This window comes from Mixophyes fleayi, chromosome 6, assembly GCF_038048845.1.
Source record: "Mixophyes fleayi isolate aMixFle1 chromosome 6, aMixFle1.hap1, whole genome shotgun sequence".
NCBI lineage: Eukaryota > Metazoa > Chordata > Amphibia > Anura > Limnodynastidae > Mixophyes > Mixophyes fleayi.
This window is the reverse complement of record NC_134407.1, coordinates 167,279,359-167,300,511: the sequence shown is the minus strand read 5'-3', so window position 1 is coordinate 167,300,511 and position 21,153 is coordinate 167,279,359. Positions and strand designations below refer to the sequence as shown.

General features: G+C 41.6%; 1 protein-coding gene across 1 annotated transcript; it reads left to right on the top strand.

The window, feature by feature from the left end:
- The first annotated feature begins 2,355 nt into the window (after nucleotides 1-2,355).
- On the top strand, nucleotides 2,356-3,560 carry LOC142160468 (uncharacterized). Its single transcript, XM_075215351.1, has one exon. The coding sequence runs from the start codon at nucleotides 2,567-2,569 to the stop codon at nucleotides 3,320-3,322; it is 756 nt and encodes a 251-aa protein (XP_075071452.1). The 5' UTR covers nucleotides 2,356-2,566; the 3' UTR covers nucleotides 3,323-3,560.
- Nucleotides 3,561-21,153: the final 17,593 nt, after the last annotated feature.

Sequence of the window (21,153 nt, the reverse complement as noted above, 5' to 3'; positions counted from 1 at the left end):
AAATGAGTTTGACCCCTCAACTCGTAAATTTAGCCTTTACTACCCCTCCCACGGGGGGAAGGGGGGATGATGGAAGTTAACTGACTTGACTATTGTAATTTTTTTGTCAAATAATGTCAGTATACCAAATTTCAGGTCAATTGGATGAGCCCTTTCTGAGAAAATAGTTTTTTCCACACACACACACACGCACACACACACACACACTAACGCACGCCTCTACACATGTGTGTTCATGAGGTAAAATTACCTCACGAAAATGAGTTTGAGCCCTACCAAATTTCAGCCCTTTTTGAATTTTTTTTCCCACACACACTAAGAATTTAGTAGGTCAGTGTATAACTCTGCCCTGCAGGTGGCGCTGCAACTTGTTTTTTTTTTTTTCACACACACACAGACAGACAGACGCCACTAAGCATTTATATATTAGATGTTACAAGGTTTAGAGATCCTCTAGGCAACAAACGTGAACATGATTTCACAATATTACAGTGTTATATAGTGTGTAAATTGAAGAATAAGACACAAAATTAAACAACTGGGATATCTGCATATATGGTTTTAACAACATGATGATAAAGGTCAGGTAATAACTTTTATTAGTTAGTACATATGCATACCTCCTTTTTTGAAGTGCTAGGCTGTCCCATACTGTCCTCCCCTTCCCCTACATTCCAAAAACCTTCATCAACGTGTAAACCATTGTGCACGTAGCTCCTTCAGAACAGCAGAGTAGCAGTGAATGAGACATACCTCCCAAAATTCCCACTCACAAGACATAGCTGTCCCGATTGGGATGGCGGGACAGAGCCCTCAAATCAGTGGTGTCCCGCCTAAATCGGGACAATTGGGTGGTATGCACCGACTTTGTGGAATTCCCTCCCTCGCACGATAAGAATTTCCTTGAATCTTCAAACCTTCAAGTGTTCTCCAAAAACCCACCTCTTCAGGCAAGCTTATGATATTCCTTAATCACCATCTTAATCTCCCTAGGTTACACTATTACCACACTCTACTCAGCTAACACAAGACAACAACCCTCTGACCAACATTGCTGTGTAACTGATCATACAGCTCATTCAATAATTTTTTACCTTTGCCTTCCAGCTGGAAAAATATGCAATATGATGCAGCATTTACCCTTATGTATCAAACTCCCATTGTCTCGTAGATTGTAAGCTTGCGAGCAGGGCCCTCTTACCTCTCTGTCTGTATGTATTACCCAGTATTGTTTTATTGCTGTTTGTTCCCAAATATAAAGTGCTACGAAATTTACTGGTGCTATATAAATAAATGTTAATAATGCTGTTTATATGCAATAATTTGCTCTTTCTAATGGAGGGACAACTAGACATTATAGGTGAAAGTGCAGCACGGTGGAATAAATATTTCTGTCTCACTTGATTCCCAACTAAGACCTTATCAATGTGGAGTTTGTGAATGTATCCTCCGGGTGCTCCGGTTTCCTCTTCTCGTCCCTCCAGGATCTCCCACAGGGAAAGAGAAAAATGTTGGTAAATATGATTAATTCCCTATACTGCAGAAATCATCAATGAGCTCAGAGTGAGGGAGGGGTTTTTTAATTCCTCCTGGCTCCAAGAAACTATGACTCCTCATTTGAAAGAGGATAGTTCCTCTCTTTCAAATTATATGCTCTCTTAATAGTTATTATCTGATCACCAGTCATTAACACCCTATACTACAGAAATCAATAGTAAGTCTTTTTATGTATTTCATTCAAAACCATACATTTTTAAGTGCAGATTTACATTATTATTTATTATGAAAACCTATGTGTAGAATGCTGCTTTTTAATGTTTTGGAAAGGTGAATTGATGCTAAAGTTAGAAGAAATATACACTTTTGCTTTTAGTTCACTTTCTTGTGATTTTAATTGAAAAAAACTTATTTCTGGTCATTTTCTGCAGAATTTCTTTGCTGTGACAGGATGTATAGGCAGTTTAAGGGTATTTCCTGATATTTCTAAGTCTTCTGAAAAAAACTAAGTATAATTTGGGCTACCAAATAAAATATTATTGATATTGATGCTGGAATGTGACCAGCCCAAAAAGTGTCAAAATAGTCTCAGTACAGGAGCGAAAAAACCTCAGTGGTGAAGGGGTTAATATAGATCTTTGCTTCTGTGTAACTGCAGGAGTAGAACAGAGTTTTACCACTAATATTGCTAATATGTCACTTTATGCAAGCAAATATAACATTGAGTATAATGCCCCATATTTGTGCTGTTGTAATAAATGATTAATGACTTAATATATATGTGTCTATATCAACTATCTCACAGCAGTATTGTTTTCATTCTGAGGTCACTTCCTGTGATCTCTCACCAGTGTCACTGTCACAGCAGGTTGTGCAGAAATCTTCCAACACAGCACAGAGTGACAAAGCAACCAGGAAGTTTTTTTCAGGCTTCCCTTGTTACTAAGTAACATGGGTTTGGCCAGTGAAGGAAACCTGTATATATAGTAATGAAGTTTTCAAAATCCATGCACAGCTGCAGAGAGCAAACAGATTTTTACAGAAAGGAACAAGAACATCTACTGCATCCATGGGTGGTCTCCTGAGCAGCCTCTACCAAGCTCTAATGAACTTCTCTGGTACCAAGGCTCGGATCCTGATGCTGGGTCTAGATGCTGCTGGAAAAACCACGGTCCTGTATAAGCTGAAGCTCAATGAGACAGTCTGTACGATACCCACCATTGGATTCAATGTAGAAACTGTGGAACCCATCCGTAATGTGACCTTTACTGTGTGGGACGTAGGAGGTCAAGACAAGATCAGAACCCTGTGGAAACATTACTTCATGAATACAGATGGGCTTGTTTTTGTGGTGGACAGTGCTGACCCAGAGAGATTTCTGGAGGCAAACTCAGAGCTCAATGCTATCTTGGAAAATGATGAAATGAGAGGAGTTCCCTTCTTGGTTATGGCCAATAAGCAAGATCTTCCAGGTGCCAGGAGCCCCGCAGAGTTGACAAAGGAGTTGGGGCTGATGAAGATACATGGACACCAGTGGCACGTCCAAGGGTGCTGTGCAGCCACAGGGGATGGACTTGTGGATGGACTTGAAATCCTGACTGGCTTGGTGAAAAGTTTCAAAAGAACAAATCATTCTGACCTGAGAAGACCCGGTTGTGACCATCCTTCCAAGTATACAGACTTGGAACCACATGCGTATGGGGCAAACACCCCGTTAGAAAATTGTGACTGTTTTGTCCACTTGTATATAACTCTGTATCATGATTCAAGGATTCTGCTGTCAGGATGGTTGCCTGGCTCCCCCTGCTGGATCTGCTTTATATAACATTATATGTTTAGTGACAGAATTTCAAACTTCAATGCACATTACAAACTGAGTACAGAAGACTCTTTCGGGATCTCATAAAATATGCAATGAATGGTTTTATATTTGACATAACTTTCTGATTTCATGACCTCACTATGGTAACAGAAGGTCATATTGAGTGAATATTTAATGTTGTATACTAAGTATACCACAGTAATCTTATCCTAACAATTATTTAATATGAATATTATGCATATGTGTTACTGAATTCTTATTTTGTAATAAAATACATGTGTATATAATTAAAACATAACTGTTCTTGAAAAAGCAGTTTGCTGTTTTATTTTCAAACAGTGCAAAGCGACAGTATGATGAAATTTATGTGTGAAAGTAAATGTCTGCATGGCTTATTTTTTTTTCCCCTCTTTTTATTTAAATTTTCCTACTCATTCTTCTACTTTCTTTTTCTGTGTGCTAAAAGATGAATTTGAAAAAAAGTCTATTTCCACTAAAAAGGGAATACAGACAAAAGCAGAGATAATAAAGGAAGGGGGAATTCAATTTCTGCCTATTTACCGCAGAGCCACTGATAAATGTTCATTTTTCTGACTAAATTCGTTCCTGATCAAAATGTTTTTCAAATGCTGTTGTATAATTTAAATAGAGATGAGCGTTTGGCTTCTGAGAGATCCAAATTTTGGGGAATGGAGTCGTACTGAGTTTTTCACTCCAAACTCTGTACTCATAAAGTGGCTTGTAGAGGGTTGGACAGGGTGAAAGAGGCAATGTTTATTGAAATAGCTGTGATTTGATGCACAAATTTTAACAGTTTATTTACAGATCAGTCTGCTGTAAATGTGTGCTGATAAATTAGGTGTAAGAGAATGAAGAGTAGACAATCAGTGGCTACTGGTAGTAATAGTATATTAGTAAACTAATTATTTGTGGACCAAAAATCTTTGTAGACCAAAAACCAAAAATCTTTTCTTGCTTGTAACATCAAGGTGTTTCAGTCTGAAGGCAGTTGTGCGAGTGTCAGAATCACTGACATCTGAACTTTTTAATGGACAAGATATATTTTTAGCTTTTAAAATCCCAAGTGTTTAAATCTGAAAGCTATTGTGTGAGGGGCAGTATCACTTATATTCATACTACTAAGTCACAAAAAAACAGGGTGCTCTTTGACTCTGAGCAGCACACTCCCCACAAAAATCTATTTCTTGTTTTTCAAATCCCAAGCGTTTCAATCTGAATCTGTTTGTGTGAGGAGCAGTATCAGTAATATCTAACTATTTAGTGGACAAAAACAAGGTGCTGTTTGACTGTGGACATAGAGCTAGGGGTAGATAGAGTAGAATAGTGAGTATGTAAAAGGTTGTTTGTTGGGTGTTATATTTGTGGAGAAGAGAAACATGGAGAGGGTTAAGTGGGAGAAGAGGTGTGTAGGGAAGAGGGAGTCAGAAAGGAGTGTGTAAGTGTGTATGTAAGTAAGCTAGAGGAGCAGGTGTGTGGGAGATTGAATAGTGTGGGTAGGATTGTGGGGGGTTAGAATATTCAAATGGATAAAAAGGTGTATGGTAAGAGTGCCTGTGGAGGCAATAGGAATGGAGGAAAGGGGAAGAGGGAGCGAGTGTGGGAATTTGGATATGTTATAGAGAGTGGGGGTAAAAATGTGTAAAAAGAGACTAAAGTGTGGGTTGGGGAAGCAAATGGCAAAAAATAATTAACAGATAGTAGATGGTGAACATAATATTGTATAAAATGATGGGTTAGAGAATATAAGACGAGGCCAAGACATCAGATGGGATCATGGGGAAAGACTAGTAGTTATGGGCAGGGTGCAACTATGCAACGTAAGAGGAAACTAGGGATAAACAGAGGAAAGTGAAGAGTTGCTGAGGTAGTGAAAGGTGGGAATGAAATTGGAGACAGAAATGATTGGAAAAAATAAGTAGATAAATAAGTAAACAAATAGGAATAAATAGTAATAAAGATATATATGTAAACTAGATAGAACTATACGATTAAAAGGGTATAGATATTGAATACAGGTAAAAATAGAAGTAATTTAGAGGGTATATAGACAAAGGACCATAGATGAAATGCAAATAAAAATAAAAAATAATATACAGAAAACAGTATAAGTAAGGATCTCCGTGTACAAATAGAAAAAAATAAAAATAATAAAATTAAAATATTGAAAAAAACAAAATGGTAACACATTTTTTAAATAGAAGAATATAGATAAAAGGATACAAAATAGAAGCAAACTGTTTTCTGTAGTGTAGGTAGGTCCCTTACGCGTTATACCACGCGTAGTGGCTTTGTAAGTGGGTTCTGCATGCAGAGTAGTCGGCCATCTTGGGACATCATCTATTTAAATTCTCTGGCCAATTTTAGCGACAAAAATTCTTAAATTTCATTGGTTGCTGTTATTGTTGGTGGTAGAGTGTGTTATTGTCAGGATCTGCCTGCAGCCCTCTGCATTGCATGCTGCTTTGCCTACTGGACTTTGGACTTGTTATATTATGTTTATCTGGAAGTACCTCTGTTCACAAGAGGTGCTGCTATTGTGCCTTTTTCCTTTGTTATTACCAGGTGTTAACCTGTGTCACTAATTATCTCCTGCACCTGGGTATTTCCTATTTATACCTGCCTCTCTTGTGCTGGTCATTGTTGTTTTGTTGCCCTTCCTATGTGTTTGTTCTGCTGCTGCTCCTGCACCCTAAGATCTTCACATTTTGCTGCTAATTCCACTTGTCCGGATCTCTCTTCACTTACCTTGCTACCTATGTCTGCGGTATTCCATTCAACTAAAATTCAGTCTGATCAGAAATCCCTGTGCAGTTTCAACTATATTGGTTTGTACTATTTATTTGTATTTTCTAAGCAATAAACACCTTATGCTTCATCACATCCCGGACTTCATAGCTGTGATTTATTATTAATTATTATTATTAATTTTTATTTATAGGGCGCCACTAGGTATCCGTAGTGCCGTACAGGGACAGACAGAATCACAGTACAGGGTGAGACAGCACGGTACAGTTAACAAAAATCACAGTAACTCGGAAGCTCAAAGTACAGCTAGATGAAAGGTGAGAGCCCCCAGCGGTGAAGCTAGAGGGGCAGAAGGGCAGGAGGACCTCACGGAGGAGACAAGTAGCTGGAGAGCAGAGTTAAGGTGGAGGAGAACAGGAGGAGAGGAGGCCCTGCTCGAAGGAGCGTACAATCTAAGGGGAAAGTATGACGGACAGAGACGCAAGGGTAGGAGGAGGAAAAGGGGGAGAACGGAAACTGAGACGGGGAATGGGGAAGAGAGGGATTTACTTTGAAGCATGACAGTTATAATTGGTCTATGTCTTAATAACTTTGGTGGTATAGTGGGGAGATGTACGCACATCTCCTGTCTCGGATACGGGTGCCATCTCTGTGTTACAGTTCCCGGGTGCGTTACTGTGCATGCCCAGTTTGTGCTGGATGAGTGGAGAGCTGCGGCAGTTCGTAAGGAGAGGTGTCATTGAGGGGATGTGTGTGATCTATTAGAAGTATGAATGAGTGGTGTGGGAAGATGATTGTGATGGTGGGGATACCAATAGGAAGTGGGTTTAGAGGAGTGGGAATATAAGTAATGCGGGTAAAAGTGAAAATGAAAACGTGTGTATATTAGAGTGACAGTACAAGTGGTAGGATGTTGCCAAATATAATGATAGATAGAGGTGAGAACAGATAGATAGAGGTGAGAACAGATATGGAAATACAGATATAAAAATTTAAATGAGAGCATGAGAGGGATCAAAGTAAAAATACTCCATGGTCCACTTCTTGCACTCATATGACCATTGTAGGTGCTGCTTTTGGTGGTGGACAGTGGTCAGCATGGGCACTCTGACCAGTCTGCGGCTACACAGTACCCATTCGCAACAGGCTGCTTTGCACTGTGTGTTCTGCACCTTTTTATCATAGCCAGCATTAACCTTTTCAGTAATTTGTGCTACAATAGCTCTTCTATGGGAGTGGACCTGACGGGATAGGCTTCGCTCCCCATGCACAGCAATGAGCCTTGGGCACTCATGATGCTGTTGCTGGTTGTGCTTCCTTGGACCACTTTTAGTAGGTACTAACCACTGCATACTGGGAACACCCCACAAGACTTGTCGTTTTGAAGATGCTCTTTTGTCTAACCATCACAATCTGGTTTTACGCTTGAACATTTTACCTGTTTTCAACACATCAACTTCAAGAACTGACTATTCACTTCTTGCCTAATATATCCATGCCTAATATATCCCACCACTTGAATGGTGTCATTGTAATGAGACAATCAATGCTATTCACTTCACTTGTCAGTGGTTTTAATGTTGTAGCTGTTCAGCGCATAAATATATATATATATATATGATATATATGTGTGTGTGTGTATAAATTTGCACGATGATGTGGAGCAATATCTCACTGCGCATTCACCTGGTGTGGTGGCAGCTACAAGTAGCTCCAACTTCATGTAGTGTTACTCCTTTTGTCAATCATAGATCAGTCTACAGATCGGGAGCGTCCCAGTACTAGTACTGACATTAGTAGTACTTTTCCAACTCTACTAGTAAAAAAGACCACATGGGAAGAAAGTGAATAAAGCATGCTCAAAATCCAAACACTGTTTGTCAATCTCAAAGAAAACATCAGCTCTTGATGTAAGGATTACGGAAAAAAAATTCTGATGAACGTTGTGATTTGTCTAAAAAAAATGAAAATAGCTAACTTCCACAATCTAGCGGATAACGTGGATTCACTTTCGCACTGGCTGTAACAGAGGTGCAGAGTCTAACAAACTCCCGGTTTTCACCAAGGACCCACGCAAGGAGGTTTGGGCGTTGCTGCAGATAGGTTCACAGGTTGCGGCCCTCTGTGTTGCCTCCAGGTGTGATGAGCTGGTATCAACAGCAACAAAAGACTGGTCAACATAGCCGGGACTGGTACACAAACAGACTGCAGGGTGCTATATCAGCAAATGGAAGGAGTGCCAAAACAAGTCGAGTCAGCAATAATCAAGAGCATAAACAGTACCAAACGACTGGCAGAAGAGAGGTCAGGAATGGTCCGATTCAGAATTCACAGGGATTAGCCACAAGAAGTACTGGTTACGCTGGAGTAAAGGTTTGAAACCTAATACTTTGGCACAGACCTGTGCACTGAGCAGGTTTAAATAGCTGAGCTGATGAATAGGGCAGGTCTCAGGTCTGAACACATGATCACAGGTTCAGAGCTCTTAAAGGGCCATCACCTTCAGTTGGACAAAGTACTATATAGTACTATGGCACAAGGTTCTGTGCCTGAAGCAGAGGGAAGAGTAGAGTGAGCGTGCTGGACAGTGGGTTTGAAAAGTAACAGCTCAATGTGTGACACCAACATATTCCATAAACCATCCGCAGTGGCAAGAAAATGCCATGCCCACTTTTGATAATAGTGGTTATGCTACTACTGTTACACATACTAGAATGCCCATTGCAAGGAGAGTGCCCAACATGGTCATGCATGTTTTGTGTCTTCCCATGCACCACCTTCCTGATCAAGATGTAGGTCTGTCACCTCCAAAACACTGTCACATCAGTACTTGAAAAGCACACTGAGACTGAATTTAAGGAGGCGCCGGGTCCACAATGTATTTTAGTAAGACTTTTACATTATAGAGCCAGCGCTTCATTAAATTATCCCTTTAAGAGCACAAATAATACTGTCGGCTTTAAAAGTAACGTCATTTACAGCTGACGCCCTGTCAGCTGATAGCAATTCTTCAAAGTCACTATAATAAACATTCGGATCGACAAGTCTGTAGGAAAACTCGCGGTCGCCTAATCCCTGTCGGGTAAGCAGTATGGGTTTTATCATGCTCGCTTTAACGTACCACACCCCGAGAGACACCTGATGCAATCTTCAGCTGCTGCTGCTACTGATACATCTATGCAGAAAGGGACCAAGAAGAGTAAGCATAGTTTTAAACAATTGTCTTGTTATCTTAGTTGAGGTCACGTGTCCATGCTACCAAATTCCAACTCAATTCCATTTCTACCGAACAGCAATTCCTCAGCTTTACCAGGAGGTTAAGCAAAAAGTTATTCAGTCCCTAGAAAATTCCATTCCATTCTATCCACATAGTTACCGATACTGGTCAAACGAAAGACTACATGACCATGACAACCCACTGGGTAGGTGTATTGTCAGTAGCAGCAGGGCCTTTAGCTTCAGCGACATCCTCCTTATCCTTTCAGTATAGTAGTACTGTGATACGCCAAAACCTGAGTACCCTGGGGTGTATCTATATGTTTTTAATTTGTTAATTTAATTTGTTAATTGTTATAAGTGTTTATAAAGATTTAAAAAAAAAAAAAAAAGAATTTCTGAGGGAGAAATGACAGTTGGGAGTGGTTGGTGGTTGCCGGGGGTGACAGGAGAGAGGAGTGTGATACTCAGGACCGCTGAGAGAGATCCCTGGGTCTGATAAACGGAGAGTGAAAAGATAGGAACAGAATGAAAATTGGACAAAGTGATATATAAGCAGATTAATAGTGAAGAAAGTGTAAGAAGAGAAGAAGTGAGCAAAAGAGAGGTGTGAGGAAAAAGGAAAGTGCTGAAAATGACTAAGCAGTATAGAGATCTGTGAGTACACAACAGAGACTGAGCTATGTACTGAGGACAGTGTGAGAGGACAGAGACAAGTTGGAGTTGTATAATAACACTTAAGCAGACACAGATCAGTATAACTCTATCATTACATCACTGCAACTGGAAACATCAGCAGTTACTTAGATACATGTTATATATACTCGAACTGCTTACTAAAAAAAAAAAGAAATTTATGCGCCCCAACCACGTGCACCACTTCTTCCAATAGTTATTGAAATATTCGATGTAGATCTTAAAGTTGTATTGAGAAATTAAGTTATATATATATATATATATATATTATTATTAGAGATGTCAGTGTTATTAGTATGGTGAATTTAAAGGTTTGTCAATTGTAAATAGTTTTAAAGTGATAAGATATTGTTTAAAAATAATTGTTTGCTTCTAAAATAAATATCAGAATAATTATTAATAATAATAAAAGGAAGTTAGTTAAGAATTAGAGATGCTCACTGACCCCCGTGTTTTGGTTTTGGTTTTGGATCTGGATTAGCGTCGTGTTTTGGTTTTGGTTTTGTTTTGCTATTTTTGAAAAAATAAATTTTTTTTAGTCTAAAATAACCTAATTTAGTGCTCCACCAGTTTCTTGGATAAGTGAGGTAATTCTAAAGCTAATAAATTATGAAAAAACAGTTTAATCCCTGGTAGTCCTTAATTCTAACACTTGCCTGCAAATTATACAGACAAACCTGGTTGTCTTCCCCCTCCATCTTTGATTATTGGCAATGTAGCCATCATCTTTTGGTGTATATTACACCCTCCACTTGTAGTTGAATATAAAAAAAGCAGCCTGCATAAACTGAAGAATTAGAAAGTAAAAATAAATGGACCAAGGTAGTTTGGTGGCTATCTATGCCCCCCCACCCGCCCTCCACTTGTAGTTGAATAGAAAAAAAAGCAGCCTGCATAGACTGTAGAATTAGAAAGTAAAAATAAATGGACCAAGGTAGTTTGGTGGCTATCTATGCCCCCCCCCCCGCCCTCCACTTGTAGTTGAATAGAAAAAAAGCAGCCTGCATAGACTGTTGAATTAGAATGTAAAAATAAATGGACCAAGGTAGTTTGGTGGCTATTTATGCCCCTCCCCCCCGCCCTCCACTTGTAGTTGAATTGAAAAAAGCAGCCTGCATAGACTGTAGAATTAGAAAGTAAAAATAAATGGACCAAGGTAGTTTGGTGGCTATCTATGCCCCCCCCCCCGCCCTCCACTTGTAGTTGAATAGAAAAAAAGCAGCCTGCATAGACTGTTGAATTAGAATGTAAAAATAAATGGACCAAGGTAGTTTGGTATCTGTCTGCATCAGACCCCCTCTCCACTAGGAGTAAAATAGAAAACTATTCAGCCGTTATAGAGTCTAGAATATAAATAGAAATTGAGAAAGGCAATTTGGTATCTGTCTGCATCATAATCATCATCATCATTAGTGCCCTCATCGCCTACACAAATCTCCCCCTCATCCTCTTCTATTTTCAAAGTGGCATCCTCAATTTGTGTATCACCGGCTACACTCGGGCTGTTCAGGCACACATCAGCAGAACTGCTGAAAGGACCCTTCTTTATAGGTACACTAACAGAATGCTCACGATTAGACATCCCACTGTTGGATGGACTCTCCACAGGGATTGGTGTCATTTGTGATTCAGAGCAAACATTATCCTCTAATGCCTTACTGTTATCTTGCAGCTCGGCTTTGACGCGTAACAGTAGTTGTGCACCACTTGTAGGCTCGGTAACATTTTTTGATCTGCCACTAATAGACAAAGGTGAAGGCCTCATTCTCTCTTTGCCATTGCGTGTTGGCAATAATTTTTTTTATTGGCACTTAACTTTTCCTCAGTTACACTTCTTTTTCGCTTCAACACTGTAATAAAACAGACAAAGAGGTGAGAAGGCCCTGCTCGCAAGCTTACAATCTATGGGACAATGGGAGTTGACACATGAGGATAAGTCTAAATTTTCCTTTTTGGCCCAGCCAGACTGCAAAGGTAAAAGTGACTCATAAGCTAAATGATCCCGTCACACAACAATGTTGGTCAGGGGGTAGTTGTCTTGTGTGAAATTGTGTAACAGGCTAAAGGTAGCGAGGTTAAGAGGGTGGCTGAGGAATATTATAAGCTTGTCTGAAGAGGTAGGTTTTCAGAGAACGCTTGAAAGTTTGTAGACCAAAGGAGAGTCTTACTGTGTGAGGGAGAGAATTCCATAGAGTGGGTGCAGACCGAAAAGAGTCCTGTAACCGGGAATGGGAGGATGTAATGAGGGTGGATGAGAGACGCAGATCTTGTGTAGAACGGAGTTGCCGAGTTGGGAGATATTTTGGGAGATATTTTGAGACAAGAGAGGAGATGTATGTTGGTGCAGCATTGTTGATGGTCTTGTAGGTTAGTAAGAGTATTTTATATTGGATTCGGTACAAAACAGGCAGCCAGTGTAGAGACATACAGAGTGATTCAACAGAGGAAAAATGATTTGCAAGGAAAATCAGTCTTGCCGCAGCGTGCAAAATAGATTGTAGGGGTTTGAGTCTGTTTTTGGGAAGACCAGTAAGGAGGGAATTGCAATAGTCAATGCGGGAGATAATAAGTGCATGAATTAAGGTTTTTGCAGTGTCTTGCGTGAGATATGTGCAAATTTTGGAAATGTTCTTTAGATGTATGTAGCAGGATTTAGATATAAAGTCAATGTGGGGAACAAAGGATAGGTGTGAGTCAAGGATTACATCTAGGCAGCGAGCTTGTGGGGTGGGATTTATGGTCATGTTATCAACAGAGATAGAAATGTCAGGTATGCTCTTGTTGGTGGGTGGGAATATTATTAACTCTGTTTTAGAAAGATTAAGTTTGAGTTGGCGAGAGGACATCCAAGATGATATGGCAGAAAGACAGTCAGTTACACGGGACAACACAGATGTCGAGAGATCAGGAGAGGATAGATAGATTTGGGTATCATCCGCATAGAGATGATACTGAAAGCCAAAGGAACTTATTAGATTTCCAAGAGAAGCGGTATAGATAGAGAACAGCAGAGGACCTAGCACTGAGCCTTGTGGTACTCCAACTGATAGGGGAAGCGGAGCAGAGATGGCTCCAGAGAAATTAACAGTGAAAGAGCGATTAGAGAGGTAGGATGAGAACCAGGATAGAACAGTGTCTTGAAGCCCTATGGATTGCAGCGTTTGTATGAGAAGAGAGTGGTCAACGGTGTCAAATGCAGCCGAGAGATCCAGGAGGATTAGGAGAGAGTAGTAGCATTCAGTTTTAGCAGTGATCAGATCATTGACAACCTTGGTCAATGCAGTCTCTGTGGAGTGTTGAGAGCGAAAGCCAGACTGAAGAGGATCCAACAGGTTGTTAGCGGAAAGAAAGCGTGTGAGGCGAGTGTAGGCAAGTCTCTCTAGGAGCGTGGAGGGGCAGGGGAGCTGAGAGATGGGACGGTAATTTGAGAGAGAGTTTGGGTCGGAGTTTTGTTTTTTTAGAATAGGAGTAATCACTGCGTGCTTGTATAGTGATGGAAAGATGTCAGTAGAGAGTGAGAGATTACAGATTTGAGTTAGAGGTGAAATGAGCACAGAAGACAGGGATCTACCAATTTGCGAGGGAATAGGATCAAGAGGACAGGAGGTAGAGTAGGAACATAAGAAGAGAGTAGAAATTTCCTCTTCATTTGTGGGGTCAAATGAAGAGAAGGTGTCAGAGGGTAGTGGGAAGGAATTGAGCAGATTGCTTGTCGAGGAAGAGGATACCATTTCTAGTCTGATCTTGTCAATCTTGTCCTTGAAGTAGGAAGCAAGATCCTGAGCACTGATAGTAGATGTAGGGTTCGGGGTGGGAGGATTGAGAAGATATTTAAATGTATTGAAAAGGCATTTGGGGTTAGAAGCCTGAGCATAGATAAGAGATTGGAAGTATGTTTGTTTTGCAGTGTCCAGAGCATTTCGATAGGAGCGGTAGATAGAAGGATATGTGAAGAAGTCATTAGAGGTGCGAGATTTACGCCAGTGACGTTCTGCTTTACAGGACAGTTTTTGAAGATTTCGTGTTGCTTTAGTGTGCCACGGTTGACATCGAAGTCGACGTGTAGTATGTAGTGTCGCTGGAGCCACTTGATCAAGGGCTGTTGCTAAGGTTAGATGAAAATGAGGTACTGCCATCTCAGGGGATGAGAATGTAGAGATAGGGGAGAGAAGGTGTTGGAGAGAGGTGGAAAATTGTTGAAGATTAATAGAATTCAGATTTCTGCGGGTATGAGGAGGCTTGGTAGAGTTAGACAGTAGAGAGGTTAGAGCAGTTGGGGTGAGTGTGTAGCTGATAAGGTGATGATCCGAGAGGGGGAAGGGTGTATTAAGAAAATTAGAAACTGAACATAGTCTAGAGCAGGGGTGTCCAACCTTTTAGCTTCCCTGGGCCACATTGGAAGACGACGAGTTGGTTTGGGCCGCACATAAGATACACTAACAATAACGATAGCAGATCATCCAAAAAACCATAGAAAACATAGTTAACATATATATATGAGAAAAAAAGTGATATATATATATATATATATATCACTTTTTTTTCAAATCCCCCTATACTTACCTTTCAATCGCCCTGTTCAAAAAATCCTCTCTAGTTATTATACTATAATCACTTTTTGTATTGTTTCGATGCAATATCAATAAACTGCATTTAAGCCAGGCATTGTATATCAGGGTGCCCTGACCAGGCCTGCGGTACCTGACATATACATCACTGTGACTCCAAATTGTGACCTGTTTTGCTAATTACACCACTATGTTAGTTAAGGGATAACAACTTATAATGGGCCAAAGAGAATAATATATAATGCCCCATTAGTATTACAAGTAGAAGTATGTAGCAGGGAGATAAGGTCCATGATGCTCCAGGACCAGGTGACTTTTATTCACTGGTCAGCGTCCCTTGAAATAATGAAAAAAATCCCCCTTAACTTACCTTTTAATCGGCTTGTTCTCCTGTCCTCTTCTCTTCTTTTCTCCAATTCTGTGCTGCTGATTGTTCTTCTCGCGCGGGTGACTCCTCTGTGCTGCGCTCCGCAATGGATGTTGGGCGTGATGACATCACGCCCGACATTCACTGCGAGCACCGCACGGAGGAGGAGACAAGGGAGGGAGCCGGAGTACCAGTTGACGTGACCGTGTGACCGCAAGGTAAGTATTTTCTTTTCTTTTTTTTGCAGGATTTTTTTTTTCCATTAACAGTGCTGCCCCCTTGCCACAACCAAAACTCCTTCTGGGCCACATTTACAGGGGTGCTGGGTCGCATGCGGCCTGCGGCCCGCGGGTTGGACAACCCTGGTCTAGAGAAAACAAGATCAAGGCAGTGGCCATCCTTATGAGTAGCTGACTTAATCCACTGGGAGAGGTCAAGTGAGGAGGTTAGAGAGAGTAGTTTGGAAGCAGCTTTGGAAGGTGGGTTATCAAAGGGGATGTTGAAATCACCCATGACGATGGTGGGGATGTCTGAAGATAAGAAGTGAGGGAGCCATGCAGAGAAAATCTCAATAAATTGTTGGTGTGCTCCAGGGGGACGATAGATCACTGCAACACGTAGAGAGAATGGATTAAAAAACACTACCATCAGGACTGGTGACAGAACCTGGTTGCTCATTCTGCTTATATGTGGACTGCTTTGAATCCATTCTGAGCCCAAAGCACTTGTAGTGCTACAAATTGTTTTAGATACTGCTGACAAATATGACTTTTGACAGCCAGAAAAATTAATGCAAAAGAATGAGGGACACCCCAAAAGCACTTGGGAGTGCTAAATTTATTTTTTGGACACTCCTGCCAAATAGGACTTTAGTTTTGACAGCCAGAAAAATGAATGCAAAAGAATGGGGGAAACCCCAAAAGCACTTGGAGTGCTAAATATTATTTTTTTATTTTTTTAGACTGCTGACAAACAGGACTTTTGACAGCCAGAAATATTAATGCAAAAGAATGGGGGAAACCCCAAAAGCACTTGGAGTGCTAAATATTATTTTTTTAGACTGCTGACAAATAGGACTTTTGACAGCCAGAAAAAGTAAAGCAAAATAATGGGGAACACCCCAAAAGCACTTGGAGTGCCAGAAACTGCACACAAAAAACCCTCCTCTATCCTCCTCTTACTGCTGTAACAACTGGTATTAAGATTACAATGTTACTCCATACAAACAATAATGTGTCCAATTACTGCTCTGTCCCTGCGCTGATATAGCCAGTGTGACCTAACCCTGCTTTCTCCCTCTGTCAAATGGCGATGGATTGCTGTGGAGGCTGGTATTTATGCTTTTTTAAATCTCGCGAGAACCGAGCTCAGAAATACGAATATGTCATGATGACGTTTTGCCTCCATTTCGAATCCGAATGGGCGGGAGAGTACCGAGCGTGCTCGGCTCGGTACTCGGATAGGCTAAATTCGGATGAATTCGGATCTCGGGGAACCGAGCCCGCCCATCTCTATTAAGAATACACTTGTGTCATTTTAAATCTCTGGATAAATTTCCTTACCTCTCTGGTGCATAGAAAATCTGAAGTGTTCAAACCAGAAAGAGGACTATCTAATACTGGTAAGGTGCAATTTCAACGTATTACTCTGAATAACACCACACGGGGTATTACAGTACTAGCACACAATGCCAGGTCAACTCTGTGTATCTCCGGTTTCACTAAGAATCATACCATGTCAATCTATTGGAAAAACTCAGGAATGTCATCGCAAAATGACTCACCCTGATAAAACTCTCCTCAGGATTTCTCATTTACAATAAGGGAGCTAACATTGTCTGTGCATTATGGGGTGAATTTCAACACGTACCATGCTTTGTACACACAATAAATTTGGTGGTTCAGAATTTCTTAAAAAAGGAGAACTCAGTGCAAGAGATGCTGTCTGTGGCCTTTTAAATGTCTGGGCATTTTCGACATTCAGTGACCACATGTAGAACATTGCAGCAGCTGCAAAAAAATATCATCTGCCATGACACCAACTGAAGCAAGAGGTAATAACAAGATGAAATTCCATACTTTATATGCTTCAGTGTCTAGAAGAATAGCAATAAGCCATCAAGACCTATATATAAAGTCATGAGATTGGGAGAGTGGGGACATGTTACCTTACTTCCTACACACTGAAGAATCCTTTAAATTTTATGCAAGCTACTCAAACCATTTGAAATTATAACAAATTAAGTGAGCTCAGACACTGGCAGCCTGAGTCAAGTCATAACCCTAATCAAATTACTGGAAAAGCAGCTAGAGAAGCTGAAGGAGGAGATGAAAGTATACAATTCTGCTATGTATGTTTGCCTTGTAGATCAAGTTCTTTATTCGATTCGCCAGAACCCAAAGGTTTGCAGCATCTTGAAATCGGATCACTACATTTTGGCAACCATACTTAATCCTAGGTTTAAGTCGGATGCATGGTCTGAGTTATCAAGGAACGTATCTGCCAATTTTGTTTGTATCGTTCACAAAAATCATGCTACGCATGCTCAGAACTAGACAATAGGCAACAGGACGCAGCCACGTCCAAGTCAGCTTCGAGCACAAGTGACACTTTTTACAGGCTATGATTTAGGTGAGCGAATGAGGTTGGGAATAGGCAGATTCACGTAGGCAATGTACAGTAAGGGCGTTTCCGTGCAGCCACATCCATGTCAAACTCAGGTGCACCCAGAAGTATGCTGGTTTTCTGCCATATTTAATGCTCTAACTGATGGGCTAGTTTAAGTTACGAATACTAGTGCTGACGACTGAGTACGTATGTGAAAACAGTGTTGGACTGGGACATGAAGGGCCCACAGGGGGAATACAATGGTAGAGGCCCACTAGAGGGGGTGTGGCCAACCACTAGAGAGGCATAACCAGACTACTAGAGGGGTTCTGGCAAGCCCACGAAAGACAGCTAGTACCATAGTGTAGTATATAAAGAATGCAGTGTGTATATAAAGAGTACACTATCTTGGCCTGTCCCTTAGATTGGGCAGAACCAAAAATTGTGATTGTTCCACTAGAATCAGAATATTTGGCAGACTGTCCTGCTCTCTCTTACCTGTTCTTGTCACTTTCACCACCTGTGGCTGCTAATTTCTTTAGTTGCGGCTTGTCTGGATTCTGGAATGTCGGGGTCCCTATTTGGAAAAAAAAAAAATTGGTACATTTAGAAAATGCCAACCAGCCTTGGCATTAAATCAATAGCACCAATGATTAATAATTAGGCCTTCCTCTAGCCCCAACATTAAAATAATAGTATTCCCATTTAATAAATAAACCTATTTCCCTCCCTCCAAACAGTTCCAGCAATAAATTAATAGTATTTATATTTAAGAAATATGCCTATTTCCCACAACCATCACTGCCATTAAATAATTCAGATTCATATTTAATAAATAGACCTCATTCTAGCCAAACTCACCCCCACATTCAATTAATAGCCCCCAAAGCACTCCATCTTAAATTAATATTCCCCACTATTAAATTAAATTGCCCCACCATCACCCCACAAATAAAGGAGCATCCATTAATTAGCCACCACATACCTCTCTCACACACACACACACGCATGCACACACACACACACATAAACACACACATTACATTGCCACAAGCCCCCTCCCCTCATACAGACACACCACACATTACATTTCCACAAGCCCCCTGTGTCATCACACACACACATTACATTGCCATAAGCCACCTGTGCCATCACACACTACATTTCCATAAGCCCCTTGTGCCATCACACACACCACACATTACATTGCCACAAGCTCCTTGTGCCATCACACACGCACACTACATTGCCACAAGCCCCCGGTGCCACACACATTGCATTGCCACAAGCCCCCTGTGCCATCACACACACATTACTGTGCCCCCTTATGATCCCCACGCTGTGCCCCCTTATGATCATCACGCGGTGCCCCTTTATGATCACACTACACCCTCCTTGCTGCCCCCCCCTTCTCCAGGCCCCCCTTAATCACACTGTGCCATGCTGCTTTTGCTCTGCCCTTCTGCAGGCCCCCCTTCATCACACTGTGCCATGCTGCTTTTGCTCCGCCCTATTGCAGGCCCCCCTTCATCACACTGTGCCATGCTGCTTTTGCTCCCCCCTTTTCCTGGCCCCCTTCATCACTCTGTGCCATGCTGCTTTTGCTCTCCCTTTCTCCTGGCCTCCATTCATCACACTGTGCCATGCTGCTCTTGCTCCCCCCTTCTCAAGGCCCCCTTCATCACATTGTGCTATGCAGCTTCCCCCCCTTTTTCATACTGTGCCATGCTGCTTCCCCCCTTCATCATACTGTGCCATGCTGCTTTCCTCCCCCCTTCAACACTCTGTACCATGTTGCTCCCCCCCTTCATCACTCTGTGTCATGCTGCTCACCACCACCCTTTCATCACTCTGTGCCATGCTGCTTTCCTCCCCCCTTTATCACTCTGTGCCATGTTGATTCCCCCCCCTTCATCACTTTGTGCCATGCTGCTTCCCCCCCATTTATCACTCTGTGTCATGCTGCTCTTCTGCCCCTACCTTTATCACTCTGTGTCATGCTGCTCTCCTCCCCCACCTTCATTATTCTGTGCCATGCTGCTAACCTCCTCCCTTAATCACTCTGTGCCATGCTGCTCTCTCCCCTTCATCACTCTGTGCTTTGCTGCCCCCCCTTCATCACTCTGTGCCATGCTGCTCAACCCCCCCCCTTCATCACTCTGCTTTCCCCATTGCCTCCTTTCCTTTATTTACCTTTCTATTTGCTTCTTTCATGTCTTTTCTTCTCTTCTTGTCTTCTGTCTTCTTGCTTTCTGGCTCCTCTCTGCGCCGCTCCTCACTGAATGTCGGGCGTGATGTGATGACATCATGCCCGACATTCAGTGCGAACGGAGCAGAGAGAAGGAAGGAGAGGCGCCGGCAGTGTGATAAGGTAAGTTGTTTTTTTTAGTACCTTGCTCCGCCCCACCAACAAAGAGGGCGGATCCATCAGGCATCAGGACCCACCGGAGAATACCCGACTAACTGGCGGACCAGTCTGACCCTGTGTGAACACATGTGTTTGCAATCAGGAGCAATTGTAAAAATGTGTTTTATGTACAGTAGCCATTTAAGGACAGCCTAATGTTTTTCCAAGAAAAAAAATTATAAAAAAAAAATTTAATTTAAATTTTGCATTTATAATCATAAATGACTATATTATTGACAAATAGCATTTGGGGGGTCTATGCATCATCGGTGACGGTGGGGATGTGGAATCTATCAATATGTAGCACAGCAGAACGCTGCGCTACATCTTGATGTTCCACCAGAATCCAGCAAGCCTCCTCTTTCTTTTCAATACTTGTGCAAAACCCCTGTTCTGCAAAGTATTTTTCCCGCTTACCAGCAGCCCAGCACTGCCAGGGGCAGGCTGGACTGGGGAGCAGAGGGGCATCTGCCCCCCGGTGCAGTTGGCTACCTTGGGCTGGGTCACTGGGCCACCTACATTTTTTTTTCTTTAAAGTGTTCATAAATGGCTGCTGAGTCGAATCTTGCCCCCCAGGCTAAAATTTGCCAACCCTCCCCTCAGCAATGCCGGTGATGGGAGAAAGTGCTGTGCACATACACTTTTACTATATCAGATTCTGAAAATCCAGAGAGGCTTTAGCAGAATCCCATAGGAAATGACAGCTAACGCCATTCTGAGGTGGTGTTACCTGTCTGCGCAATGCAAAACTTTTCAAAGCTTGATGCATTGCAGAACATCGCAGTCCTCATATTAATCTATTGGGACTGCGATGCTGCACGATATTTGCCTAAACAGAGGAGATTTCTGTGAAACCTCCTCCATTAGGCAGTTAATGCATGGCAACTATACTTAAAAGATGCGGAAACGGCCTTTTAAGTGTGAAATTAGCTTAATGCATAGACCCCTACTTGCTTATTTTTTTTGTACCTGTGCGCTCTTTTGAGATTTTATATTCCACATAGGTATTGTACGTATCTTGCAGTATATGGTCTAGTAAAGCATAGTAAAACTACACCCATAGTCATCACCACACATATCTTTAAATCCGTTCCTTGTTGAGTATGCAGAGCTGATTTACGTGTGGTTTAAAACAAACGCACAATGCGCTCAGTATGCGTGCCTTAATCACTCAGGCCTGTAATGTCTTTCTTTCCACACGACACCA